At 51.6% G+C, this 12,139-nt stretch overlaps 2 protein-coding genes across 3 annotated transcripts in view; one reads left to right on the top strand and one right to left on the bottom strand.

Annotated features, from left to right (window-relative positions):
• On the top strand, positions 1-5,946 carry Pnpo (pyridoxamine 5'-phosphate oxidase). Its single transcript, XM_021213298.1, has 7 exons — positions 1-289; positions 1,508-1,632; positions 2,774-2,873; positions 3,699-3,752; positions 3,990-4,118; positions 4,429-4,499; positions 4,666-5,946. Exons 1-7 carry the CDS (start codon positions 152-154, stop codon positions 4,832-4,834), a joined length of 786 nt encoding a protein of 261 aa, XP_021068957.1. The 5' UTR covers positions 1-151; the 3' UTR covers positions 4,835-5,946.
• Positions 5,947-8,213: 2,267 nt separating this feature from the next.
• Positions 8,214-12,139, bottom strand: part of Prr15l (proline rich 15 like) — a 6,093-nt gene continuing 2,167 nt past the window's right edge. Inside the window, exon 2 of one of the 2 annotated variants that reach the window (XM_021214014.1) lies at positions 8,214-9,346. In XM_021214014.1, the coding sequence (XP_021069673.1) occupies positions 9,013-9,315 (303 nt within the window). In that variant the 5' untranslated portion in view covers positions 9,316-9,346 and the 3' untranslated portion in view covers positions 8,214-9,012. The remainder of the gene's footprint in view (positions 9,347-12,139) is intronic. The other variant, XM_021214013.1, reaches the window with a different exon arrangement.

Here is a 12,139-nt window from a genome sequence, read left to right as displayed (position 1 = left end):
GATCCTAGGCACCTTGGTTCCGAGAACTTGGGACTTATTAGCTTGTCTGGGGCTCTAGTAAATTCTTCCTTCTCAGGCTAGACACACAAGCTGAGCAATTGGTTCCGAACCCAGGGCCAGGCGACGCTGGGTCACGTGGCCGACTGCTTACATGACGTGCGGGCTGCTGAGCGTCACCGTGACGTTCAGGAGACCTGCGAAGTGGACGGGCTACCTCCGTCACCTGTGCTGTCGGAGCGCAGTCATGGACCTGGGACCAATGCGCAAGAGTTACCGCGGGGAGCGAGAGGTGCTGCCGCTGCCGCCGGGACACGGAAAGGGGGTGTCCCTAAATTATCTAGCAAAGGGTTGGAGGAGCGCCTTGTGCTCTCAGGGGCCACTTACAAGGCAGCAAGATTTAGGGGTCACCCTGATGGGAGAAGAGGGTTTCAGAGACAACCACTGGGGAGGGCCTCAGGGGAAAGGTGGATTAACATGTACTCATAGGCCCCTTGACTTCAGAACCCACCTGTGTTGGAACCCAACCCTTTTCTGTCTCGCCATGGGCAATTTATGCTCCCTGGGCATAAATTCACCTGTAAAGTGGTGATACCTACTTCACAAGAATGCTGTGGGTTTGGGGGGGGGGGTTCTCATTTTTACATTTTTATACATTTAGAGAGGGCGTGTGTGTGTTTGTACATGTATGTCAGGGGACAACTTTCAGGAGTTGTTTGTTTTGTTTTGTTTTGTTTTCCTTCCACCATGTCGTAGGTCACCAGGAATGAACTCAGGTTGTCAGGTTTGGTGGTAGATGTCTTTACCTGCTGGGCCATCTCACCAGTCTTTATTTAGGCATTTGTAAAATGCTTAAAACAGCCATAAGCGTGATATAAAATAATAAAGGAACGGAAAGTGGGCTTGTAGCTCAGTTTGGTGGAGTCTTGCCTGTTGTGTATGAGGGTTCTAGGTTCCACCTTCGGCACCAAATGAACTAGGCACGGTGGGTCCAGAGTTCAGGGTCCTGCTACACGGTGAGTTCGAGGCTAACCTGGAAGCTCTTCATTTTAACCTCCCTCATCATGATCTTCTCCCCCCTCAGGTCAGGGACCAAGAGATCAATTTTGGGATTAAGATTCAGAGCTACAGAGAGCCACACTACAGTGGCCAAGTGTGCTCGTACGTGAACATTTGCAGGAGTGCTTGACTGAGATGTAGGTAGGCTTTTGTGAAACCTTGGAACTACTTCATGAAAAAGAATGAGGTGACCCACAGGAACTTCAGCACACTCCAGCCCTGGTTCATCCCTTCCTCGTTAGGAGACTCAGGGCCATTGTATGCCTGTCTCATCATCTGTAAATGGACATAGAACCTACTTCCTGGGTAGTGTTTGGTTGGTTTTTTTCTTTCTCTCACAGTTACCATTAGGATGGCTAAATGCATTTACATTTGAAAAGCATCTTAACCCCTTGCCAGGCACAGAGTAAGTAAACACTGTTCATTCACTGAAGTCAACCTCTCTTTCTAGGCATTTGAGGAGGCGCATTTGACCTCTCTGGATCCCATGAAGCAGTTTGCTTCCTGGTTCGAGGAGGCTGTTCAGTGTCCGGACATAAGAGAAGCCAACGCTATGTGTCTGGCTACCTGCACCAGGTACACACAGCCTGGGGCCCCTGTGTGGGTGGCTCCAGATGGAGATTAGGAAGACCTAAATTAAGTGTTCTCAACATTATTAATCTACAGTTCTGCTGTTAAAGCCAGCCTTCTCTGAGCCCCAGTAAACCAGTCCTTAACTGGGAAACCAAAGCCAGATCACTGAATATTCTCTAGAGATAAAATGCAGTTCCTTGTACATCTCCATCCCTGATGTATTCCCCTCACGGCCTTGGCCTCTCTCAGGCTCCTATCTGTTCAAACCCTGTCTTCCCTTTTGGAGCTACATCTGTTGGGACTGGCCCTGAGGCCCTATTCCCTCTCTTGAAACCGGGCATGGGAATTACCAAGCAGCCATACCCTGTGAGAAATCTCTAAGGTCAGCCTCCTTATTCAGCTCCTCTCGTCCCTTCTCACTAAAGCACCAGGAATCAAGATGGGGCTTTGACATCCTCAGTGTTACCCAGAGCTCTGAGCAGAGGGCCGTCCACCATTGCTCCTCTGTGTGATGCATTGGCTCAGTGTGTTGGTGGTGGTCCAGTCTCTCCCAGCACTGCAAGGTTTTTGTCAGTGTTGGAGAGTTCTATGGGCAACAGGAGCTTACTGTTTACACGTCTGGAGGCTGGAAGTCTGAGAGTAAGTGGTCGTCAGGGGCGGTGTCTGGTGTTGCCTCTGAAGATTGCCACTCTTATGTGACCTTTGAGAGAGTCCTCACTCTGTCTTGTCTCTCTCACTCTTCTTACACCAGTCTTACTGGATTAGAGATGGTTCCACCCCATGGACTACATTTAATCTTAATTGCCTTCCTAAAAACCTCTATCTTCCAAAAACCGTCACACGGTGGTTAGGGCAGTGTGCCATACATCCCTTACGGGGGTACTGATTGATCCACAAGGAGCCCCCACACAGTGGAATCACACTTATACCTCCTGGACAAGTTCCCAAGGGCACTGTTTGATGGCATTGGACCCCACAGCTTGACTCTCTGAGGTCTTTCCTTTTCGGTTTATGTCTATGCATTTGTCTACATGATTTACGCTGTTGACATTTGCCTCAATAAGGGGGCGTGGCTAGAGGGGTTGCTCTGGGGTAAGAACAGTGGGTTGGGTTCTGACCTGGTGCTCTGCTGTGTGCCCCCCAGAGACGGAAAACCCTCTGCCCGCATGCTGCTGCTGAAGGGCTTTGGCAAGGACGGCTTCCGTTTCTTCACTAACTACGAGAGCCGGAAGGGAAAAGAGCTGGTGAGGGTCAGGATGAATCCTCCCAGGATGGACAGGACTAGACCCAGCCCTGGCTTACACCATCCCTGCTCAGTCTCCCTCCTGCTTCCAGGCCTGTGCACTGTGAATGAATAAGCCACACCCACCTCCATATCTGCTACCCAATCAGCACCCGTTCCTTCAGTCTCATCTGCACGGTCCCATACATTCACACATATATAAGTATATACATAAATTTTTTTGCTTCTGGCTATGCATTTGTTTATATGATCACATGATTGACACATCTCCTCTGCTACCCTGTCAGCTCTGTGGGGCAAAGGTTGTCACCTTTATTTCATCTGTTTTGTTCCCAGCACCAGTTCTAAGGTACACAGGAGTTGGCATTTCATATGCATTTATCAGGCCACTCCGGGGATGCATGTCACATCAACTGTCAAAACTCCATGAGTGAGCTGGGTGTGGTGGTTCACACCTCTCCGGTATTCAGGAGGCTGAGGCAGGAGGATTAGCACAAATTAGCCCAGAGTGGGACCCTGTGTCAAAAAACAAGAACAGAAATATTCAAAACTACAAGGATGGTGATTGGAATGGCCAAGCTTCACACTGGAGTTAACCTGGCTTACACCCAGCTCTACCACTGGCTGTGTAAAATTCAGTATGTTACTCGGCCCCTGAGGGCCTGTCTTTAGCTATGCCACCGGAGGCTCACCTTTGAGGGTTTAAATGAGATGTAACAGTGAGTGCATCTGTTGATGGTACCCTGCTCCATCTCCCGCATTCCTCCTACGTGCAGGAGGCACCGATTTACCGTTCCCGTACCTATGACTTTTCTCTTCTTCCCAGGATTCTAACCCCTTTGCCTCTCTTGTCTTCTACTGGGAGCCCCTGAACCGTCAGGTGAGTGGTCTTCCCCACAACCACTTCTGGTGGGCTGGGTGGGCAGGGGTGAATTTATAAATGAATGTAGGAATCCTGTTCTGCCTGGGCATGGCCACTCTGCCTCTCACTAAGCTCTCAGTCTAGATGGGTCTGGGCATGTTGGGGCAGCTGATGGAACAGGGAGAAACCGGGCCTGCGCTAGCAGAAAGGGTTAGTAGTGTCAAGCACCACCTAGCCAGGTTCATCCACCAACAGGTGCGCGTGGAAGGCTCCGTGAAGAAACTCCCAGACAAGGAGGCCGAGAACTACTTCCATTCCCGCCCCAAAAGCAGCCAGATTGGGGCTGTGGTCAGTCGCCAGAGTTCTGTGATCCCCGGCCGGGAGGTAAGTAGGGCTCCTGTATAATCCTCTTCATGAGCCAGGCTCTGAGCTCATCCCCAGAGGCTGTCTCCAGGAGATGCCAGGGTCTTGTCAAACTAGCAGAAAAGGATGATGTCCCTAGGGGAGAAGAGCAGGGGATGATGGGAGACGGGCCTCCTCTGTCTGGCCCTCCTCTTGACCAGTGTCGGGGTCGACTTCCCTCACCTCTGTCCCCAGCACCTGGCCTGGCTCCTGCCCCAGAGCCTAGGTTTCTAAGTCCTTAAGTGAATCATTTCCTGTGGCTGGCTCTTCCTCTGTCGTCTTCTTTGAACAGTACCTGAGAAAGAAAAATGAGGAACTGGGACAGCTCTACCAGGACCAAGAGGTGCCCAAGCCAGAATACTGGTAAGCGATACCTATGCTTGCTGGCCGTTCAGGAAAGGACCCTGGGGCCCTGTCTGTGAAATCGTAGATAGCCTTTTCTGAGAAGTCCTCAGCTGCATCCCAGAAGCAAAAGAGCTTGGGATGAGAGAGGGAGGTGGGAGCAGTAAACCTCTGCTTCTTCCCGCAGGGGTGGCTATATCCTGTACCCCCAAGTGATGGAGTTCTGGCAAGGCCAAACCAACCGCCTCCATGACCGTATCGTCTTCCGCCGAGGCCTGGCAACAGGAGACTCCCCTTTGGGACCCATGACCCACCACGGAGAGGAAGACTGGGTGTATGAGAGACTTGCACCTTAACACTGGACTCAAGAATGTTGGGGAATCACCAGGGGGAAGGGGGGGTGACTGTTAAGGGGGTGAGGAAATGGAAGTCAGGTCTACCTTCTCTGTGTGCGGCACTGGGTTTAAACCTTGCTCAGGCTTGGCAACACTGTACCACTGAGCGAGAGTCCCAGCATTTGTCTCTCTTTACCTTTTATTTTAAGACTAAGTTGCTGGCCCCTGAACTGTTTCGAGAAGTGCCTGATGGGCCCCAGGAGCTGCCATGGGTGGCCCTGCCTCTGCTTCCCCTAGGTTAGCCCTGAACTCACTGTTTATATCCCAGGCAAGCGTGGGCCTTGAGTTCCTCTTGCCTCAGTCCCTGGAGTAGCAGTGATTCCCGGTTCATGCCACCAGGCCCAGCTCCAGTTCTTGTTTTTAAGCTAAGCCATTTCCTTTCTTATCCCTTCTACCTACAACTCTCCAGGACTCACCCTCCACGTTCTCTGAACTCCGAATCAGTTAGTGGCTGGAACAAAGTGCAGTAGGGTTGTAGAGAATCACAAATAGCAAAGAATCTCGTAAGTGTTCTCTTGACTTTGCTCCTGGGTTTGGGGGAAGCCCAGCTTGGGAGCTGCAGCTGCTCTGACTCTGTTTCCAGTAATAGATTAATCAGGCTGCAGATAGACAAAAGGCTTCCCGACCACGGAAAGGAGCCAGGCCAGGCCGTGTTTGCTGTGACTCAGACAAACCACTTTATGTTCTGGTTGGCCTTGAACTTGTTACCCTGGACACTTGCCTTCTTTTGACTTTGTGGCGGTGTGCTTCAGCCTCTGTCACACAGACAAAGTCTCCTCCCAAGGCAACTTTGTCCTGTGTTGATCCCCCACTTAAGCCTGGGTCCAGGAAGGACATTGACCCTGTGGCCATCAGCCGGGCACCCCTACCTACCTCACCCCTTTTGCTAATGTGCCGTGGACTGTGACTTTATCAGTATATGCCGATGAGTGGTTGAGAAGTGTTGTACCCCACGGCTGTTAGGGGCTTGTGTGTGCTCCCTCCCCCCGGGCTTTAGTGTGATCTCAGCTGTCAGTTCCAGTGCACAAGTGTGTAATAAAAACTTGTCAGCCGTATGTGACGTTAATGTTTAACTTGATTCCACTTTGCCTGCCCCAGTGAGGCGCCTCAGCAGACAGGACAGTTGGGGAGTGGATTTACAGGACTTTTCTGCTTGGGTCCAGCAGGGGGAGCCCAGTGGCTAGGGCTGGCCTTTACTGGGCAGTGGAGGCCAGTATCGGGCAGCCTCTCTGCCTCCCCCTTCCTCTGCTTGGGTTGCTTCCCAGTGAAACTGTGGTTGATAACCATAGCCTCTCCCGTCTCCTGCACATATTTACCCTCTCAGCTCCTCCTCCTAGCAGCTCCTGAAAGCGTGTAGCTGCTTTGCTTGGAACTCCCTGGGGCAGCTCAATCTCTCTAGCCATCCAGGCCTCCAGTTTAGGGGGACATGCACTGTCTCCCCGGAAGATTCCTGCAGAGATCTTTCTGGGACTGTGGTGGTGCGTGTAAAAAGCTTAGAGGCAGCCAGGCGTGGTGGCGCACTTGGGAGGCAGAGGCAGGCGCATTTCTGAGTTCGAGGCTAGCCTAGTCTACAAAGTGAGTTCCAGGACAGCCAGGGCTATACAGAGAAACCCTGTCTNGAAAAACCAAAAAAAAAAAAAAAAAAAAAAAAAAGCTTAGAGGCCAGGGAGCCCAGGGAAGGAAGGGTCTGGGATACAGCTCAGCAGTAGAGTGTCTAGCACTTGTAAAAGATGGAAGCCAAGTAATATGGATCATGCCTGCAATCCCAACACTTGGGAGGCAGGATTGGGGTGAATGTAGTGAGTTCCAAGCCAGCCTGGGCTGCAGTGTGAGCTCCTGTCTCAAAAAAGCAAAGAACAAACAGGTCTGTGCCCAGTATCTATCTTCTCTCCCTACCTGGGGTTAAGTAATCTCAGGATGGGCTGTTGTGAAAGGGACCCACAGTGTGGGTCCTAGAGGACACCCGGCCTCTGGGCTAACCGGTTGGCTCTCTCCCATTGGTTCCAGAGCCTGCACATTCCCCTTGGTGACTGTCACCTCCCAGTGGCCTACAACGTAAACAATTTCCTGTCTCATCCCAGTCCCATTCTACAGAAGATAACTGTTCCTGCCCATGCCACACCAACAGACAAGAGACATTCAAGAATAGAAGGTGCTGGGGTGGGCGGGACATCGTGGTTCATACAAACAGAGCAGCTACAAAGTGCCTGATGGGTCTGACCCTGGCTGACCGGAAGAGAAGATGGCGGCGCTGTCAGCAGTACCTGCCTCAGTGATGGGGGCTAGGGGACTAGAAAGTCTCTGTTATAAGCAGTGTATGTGGTGTGGTAGCTAACAGCAAGGCTGTAAGATTGAGGGAGGCCTCAGCTCCTTTGGGGAGACTTTATGAATTGAGTAACTAGTGAGATCTAGTAAGTTCTGGGGAGAAGGAAGGGATGCAAAGGCTGAGGTAAAGGCAGGGCGCTGAGCCTACTTTCTGTTCAGCCCTTGCTCTGCCTCCCTTATCCCCTGAGTTCCCCTGGCCTGGGCGAGGCACCTAACAAAGGTCTCCTTGTGTAGGTGTGTTTGTTTGGGAAATAAACTTCCTCAGCAACAGCTCCCTAGGGTGGGGTGTGCCCAGCACAGTCTGAGGAGCTGACCCTAAGGCTGCTGGACCACAGCAGAGTAGCCACCTTGCTCTTTCCCTGGTCCCAACAGGAGCTCCAAAGATTTGGATGATTGGGGGGGGGTGTTGGTTTGGTTTTCTTTCCAGTTCTCAGGTCCTGTGGCTTAAGCAAGGAGATTTAACATTACAGGGTGAGAACTCTTCCCTGGTCCTTAAACTAAAGCATTCGGGATGGGGACATCCTGTAAGAAAAGGAGGAGGGAGGAAAGGGTCCACAGCCCGGAGGAGCTCTGGGTGTGTTTCTTGCTGTATACCCCAGGCTGACCTTTGAACCTGCAATCCTGCCTCCACAAAGAGCCAAGGTTCCAGGGATTTGCTCTCATACCTGACTTCAGAGAAGTCTCTCTCTCTCTCTCTCTCTCTCTCTCTCTCTCTCTCTGACAGGGTTTCTCTGTGTAGCCCTGGCTGTCCTGGAACTCACTTTGTAGACCAAGCTGGCCTCGAACTCAGAAATCTGCCCATCTTTCTCCTTCCCCCCTCGGCCTCTCTGTTGTCCGGGGGTCATCTTTCTCCTTCCTTTCTCCCTTGCCGTTAAGCAGCCTTGTTTGAGGGTGGCATTACTGACACAGCCCCTGCACTGTCACACGTGAAGTTTGAAGGGCCCAAAGGTCCACTTCACTCGTGGGAACCTTCTATCTGCATTCGTGTGAGGCAAGAGTATAAATAAGACCATGGTTTCTGCAGCCTTGTTTATTCCTAAGTAAAACCTAATTTTCCAACAAAATTCGAGGCTCCAGGATTCACTCCTGGAGCTCATCTGTCTTAAATACTATCAGGGAAGGAGTCAGGGAAACCCATCCACTCCTCCAGTTTGAACCCTTGGGCCGGCCAGTGAGGCCTCTCTTTGGGGGTATGTTATTCAGCACCCACACAAGTGGTGGTCAAGGTCAGGAGTATTTCTGGGCCAGCCTTCAGTAGCACCCCGGGGAGTGGCCGCGTCCTTTGCCCCTCCACTCTTGGGAGCAAAGTTCCAGGAAGTTTACTCCTTGAATTAAGAGGTGATCTCAAGCTTAAGAACTCTGGCACCAAGGAAACCACGGTCACGTGACTTCTGGAAACTCTGCTCTCCCTGGATTGGCCCAGGGAACAGTCACCGGTAGAGAAAGTCGAGGGAGCAGCGAATCAAATTCACGCTTCACCCGTTACCTGGGGAGAGGGTGGAGTCCGGCCTGTTCTCTGTCTATTCTCTGCCATTGCCACCTCCCTGTGAGCCAAGCCACTGTGTCAAGGACAGCAGTACTTCTAGGTCTCAGTTTTCATGCTGGACCAGAGTGTCTTTGTATGTGATCATGGGGAGGAGGAGGCTCTTCGTAAAGTCGGGGCACATAAATACAAACCTAAGAACCGGGTGTTCCTGCCAGCAGGGATCAACCGCCACGTGGCTATGACCAAAGAGGCCAGCGTGGAAAGCTCCTGCCTCAGACCCCACCAGTGGCAGGGAGCAGGGCGGCGCTATGGTTCTCTTCGGCCACTTTCATTGTCCTTTGTTCTCTCTGTCATCAAAGAGATTGGGGTTCTCTGCCAACATGGCCCGGACTTTTTTCTTCTCTTTGAAGCGGCCTGAGTTGGAGACTTTGACATGCTTGCCTTTGGTGTTCTTGTCCACAATCTTCTCCAGACGGCTGTTAAAGTCGCTGTGAGGGTCTCCTGCGTCGGGTCCTGGGGGCTCTGCACCTCCCTCCGTCTGGGCGTAGGTGTCCGGGATTTCGTAGAGCACTTTGGGAGTGGATTTTTTTTTCCGGAGGAAGGTCAGCTTCCACCAACCAACTTCAGTCATGGCGGTCCCTAAACCCAGGCAGAGCTTTCTGCTGGACCAAATGGAAGAGGCAAAGTCAGCGGGTGAAACTGGACCAGCCCTATCTAGGCTCCTGCTTTGAGACAGAGGCAAGTGCGCTGGTTAACGCCTATAATCCCAGCCCAGAGGCTGAGCTGCGAGGGCTGTGAATTGGAGGCCAGCCTGGGCTACATAGTGAGGGCCTGTCTACAAACAAACAAAAAAGGAAAGAAAGTATTGAAGGTAGGACTGAAGGGCTGGAAACAGAGTCTTCCAAGCAGCCATTAACAGAAAAGACATGAACCGGAACCAGGCAGAGGGACAGTGCGACAACCCTATCCCATTGCCTTCCAAGCTGCAAGCTAGGGAAACCCCTTACCTAGCCACACATATCCTGGTCTTTACCACCATGACCAAGCCCTTCCCACCACTGCCCAGTGTTGGCAGACCCGTTGACAGGTCACACCGGCAGAAGCCCATGACAAAATGAAATAGAATTTGTGATAGTTCCAGCCACTGGCCATTCCCAGCAGTGATGAGGAGAGGGCCACTGCTATCTAGGGCTGGGTGATCCTGGGGCTCTTGACACCGAGCCAAGTTACATCTCTAGGTCTCCGTGTGTTTCTCCATCCCACGCAGCCCTGACACTCAGCCTTAACCGCTACTGCCCGTCTATAAGGGTAGGACCTGCTTTACAGGGTAAAACTTAAGAGGTGTAATAATGGTTAGCACCCTGTTCTTCTACCCCCACCAGGAAGCCGCAGGACAAGTGTTTGAAGGAGAGTTAAAGATTTGCAAGGCAGTCAGGTGGAGCCTGTGAGATGCCACCCTCACGGATTGTACTGGGCCCTTCTCTAACGCATAAGATGGGACTGGGGGTTGAAATCCAGACTTCTTTGCTCGTGAGCCATGTGTCCCGACATAGAGCCACCTCTACACAGGCCTCATCTTTTATTAATTTCCACAAAGGCGCTTACGAGCTACAGGAAGGCCTGGGAAAGAAGCCATTGCTAATGTCTGCAGCACGGAAGACCGGCAGAGGGGGTGGAAGCCTGGGGGACATAATCTCTACAAAGGTTTGCAAAGGCAGTTCTGAGCCTGGAAATGATGGCAGCCTGGTCTTATGAACCTAGGCATGCATTGGGATAATTCTGGGAAGGTGGTTGCAGAAGCCAGTAGACACTAGAAAGCTAAATGGCCACGCAGCCCAGACCTGCCTTTGTTACCATCTGTAAAAGCTGATGACGGAGCTTGTGAGGGAGCCGGCAGGTAAATGCACCTCCTACCAGGCCTGGCGACCTGAGTTCCATGTCTAGGGCCCATATGGTGGAAGGAGAGAACTGACTCTCCCAGCTCCTCCCCTGACTTCCGCAAACGCACCACGGCACCCACAAAATAATTTTTAAAAATATTTTATTTAGGCCAGGCATGGTGGGGGCACACCTTTAATCTTATCACTAGGAAGGCAGAGGCAGGTGGACCTCTGAGTTCAAAACCAGCCTGGTCTACAGAGTGAGTTCCAGACCAGCAGCCATGATTATGAAGTGAGACTCTGTCTCAAACAAAAAAAAAACAAAACAGAAATGTAATTAAAAAAAAAAAAAGTTGATGATAGAAAGATCTGGAGGCAAAGCTAAGTTGTAGAGCTTTTGCCTAATATACACCCGAACTCTGTACTTAATCCCCAGCACCAAACCCCCCAATATTTTATTTTATGTGCATTGGCGTTTTGCCTGCATGTATGTCTGTGTGAGAGTGTTGGATCCTGGAGTCACAGACAGCTATGGATGCTGGGAATTGAACCCAGGACCTCTGGAAGAGCTGCCAGTGCCCTTAACCACTGAGCCATCTCTCCAGCCCAAATTCCCCAATCGTCTTCATTGCATTTTATAAAATCACCAGAAAGAAAGGTGCAAATTGAGTAGTGGGTTTTGTTTGTTTGTTTGTTTGTTTTTAATGTAGAAGAAATATAGGATACTGCTTTCTGCTCTTCTGGCTGTCTGATTTCCATAATTTCCATAATGCATATGAGTATTTGAGTGAGGAGAGCCATATCCAATTCAGAAGAAAACAAAAAAACAAACACAAAAGTAAGACGCAGGCAACAAGCTGAACGCCTCTTGCTGCTGTCCCCTGTGGTGTCTCCTGCCCCTCTGTACACACACCCTTCCCCCACCCCCAGCCCTGAGGCTCTCCTATTACTTTATCCAGGAGGCAGACCCCACCCCCACCCCATTGCCCACTCTACCCCTTCAGCTGGGCTCAAGTGACAGAAGCTAAAGAGAGCTCTTGTACAACTCCTACTTGGAGCATAGGGGCGCCGGAAGAGGGCTAGAGGGGTACTTCCCAGGCACCTGGAGAGCTGAGTGCTCCAAGGGACAGCCTGAGAGGTTTGTCTTGGCAGTGTGCCTGGCCTGGGCTTAGCACAGCCTTGCACAGAACTTGGTGTTCCAGAGTGGGTTACTGGAAGGAGCTGTGGGAGGGCACGGAAGGAGGTCGGGAGTGGCACTCAGTAGCTGCCTTGTCGACCCAGCACTGCCGAGACCCAGCACTGCGCGTCGGGAGCTGCCAGGGTCTTGGGGAACAGCGGAGGGATGGCCGATCCAGCTCCTGTAGCTACTCTAAGCACTTGATCTCCTAGCCCTGTGTTGGGAGAGGGGCTTCTGCCCATGCCAGTTGAAATGGACCCATTTTAACAACTCATACTGCCTATCAAGATGGCATTCCCAGAGCAGAGCCTACCTCTCCCAGAGCCTACCTCTCCCAGAGCCTACCTCTCCCAGAGCCTACCTCTCCCAGAGCCTACCTCTCCCAGAGCCTACCTCTC

This window comes from Mus pahari, chromosome 14 (genome assembly GCF_900095145.1).
Source record: "Mus pahari chromosome 14, PAHARI_EIJ_v1.1, whole genome shotgun sequence".
Lineage (NCBI taxonomy): Eukaryota > Metazoa > Chordata > Mammalia > Rodentia > Muridae > Mus > Mus pahari.
The sequence above is the reverse complement of the archived record's forward strand: the minus strand, read 5'-3'. Positions and strand labels throughout refer to the sequence as shown.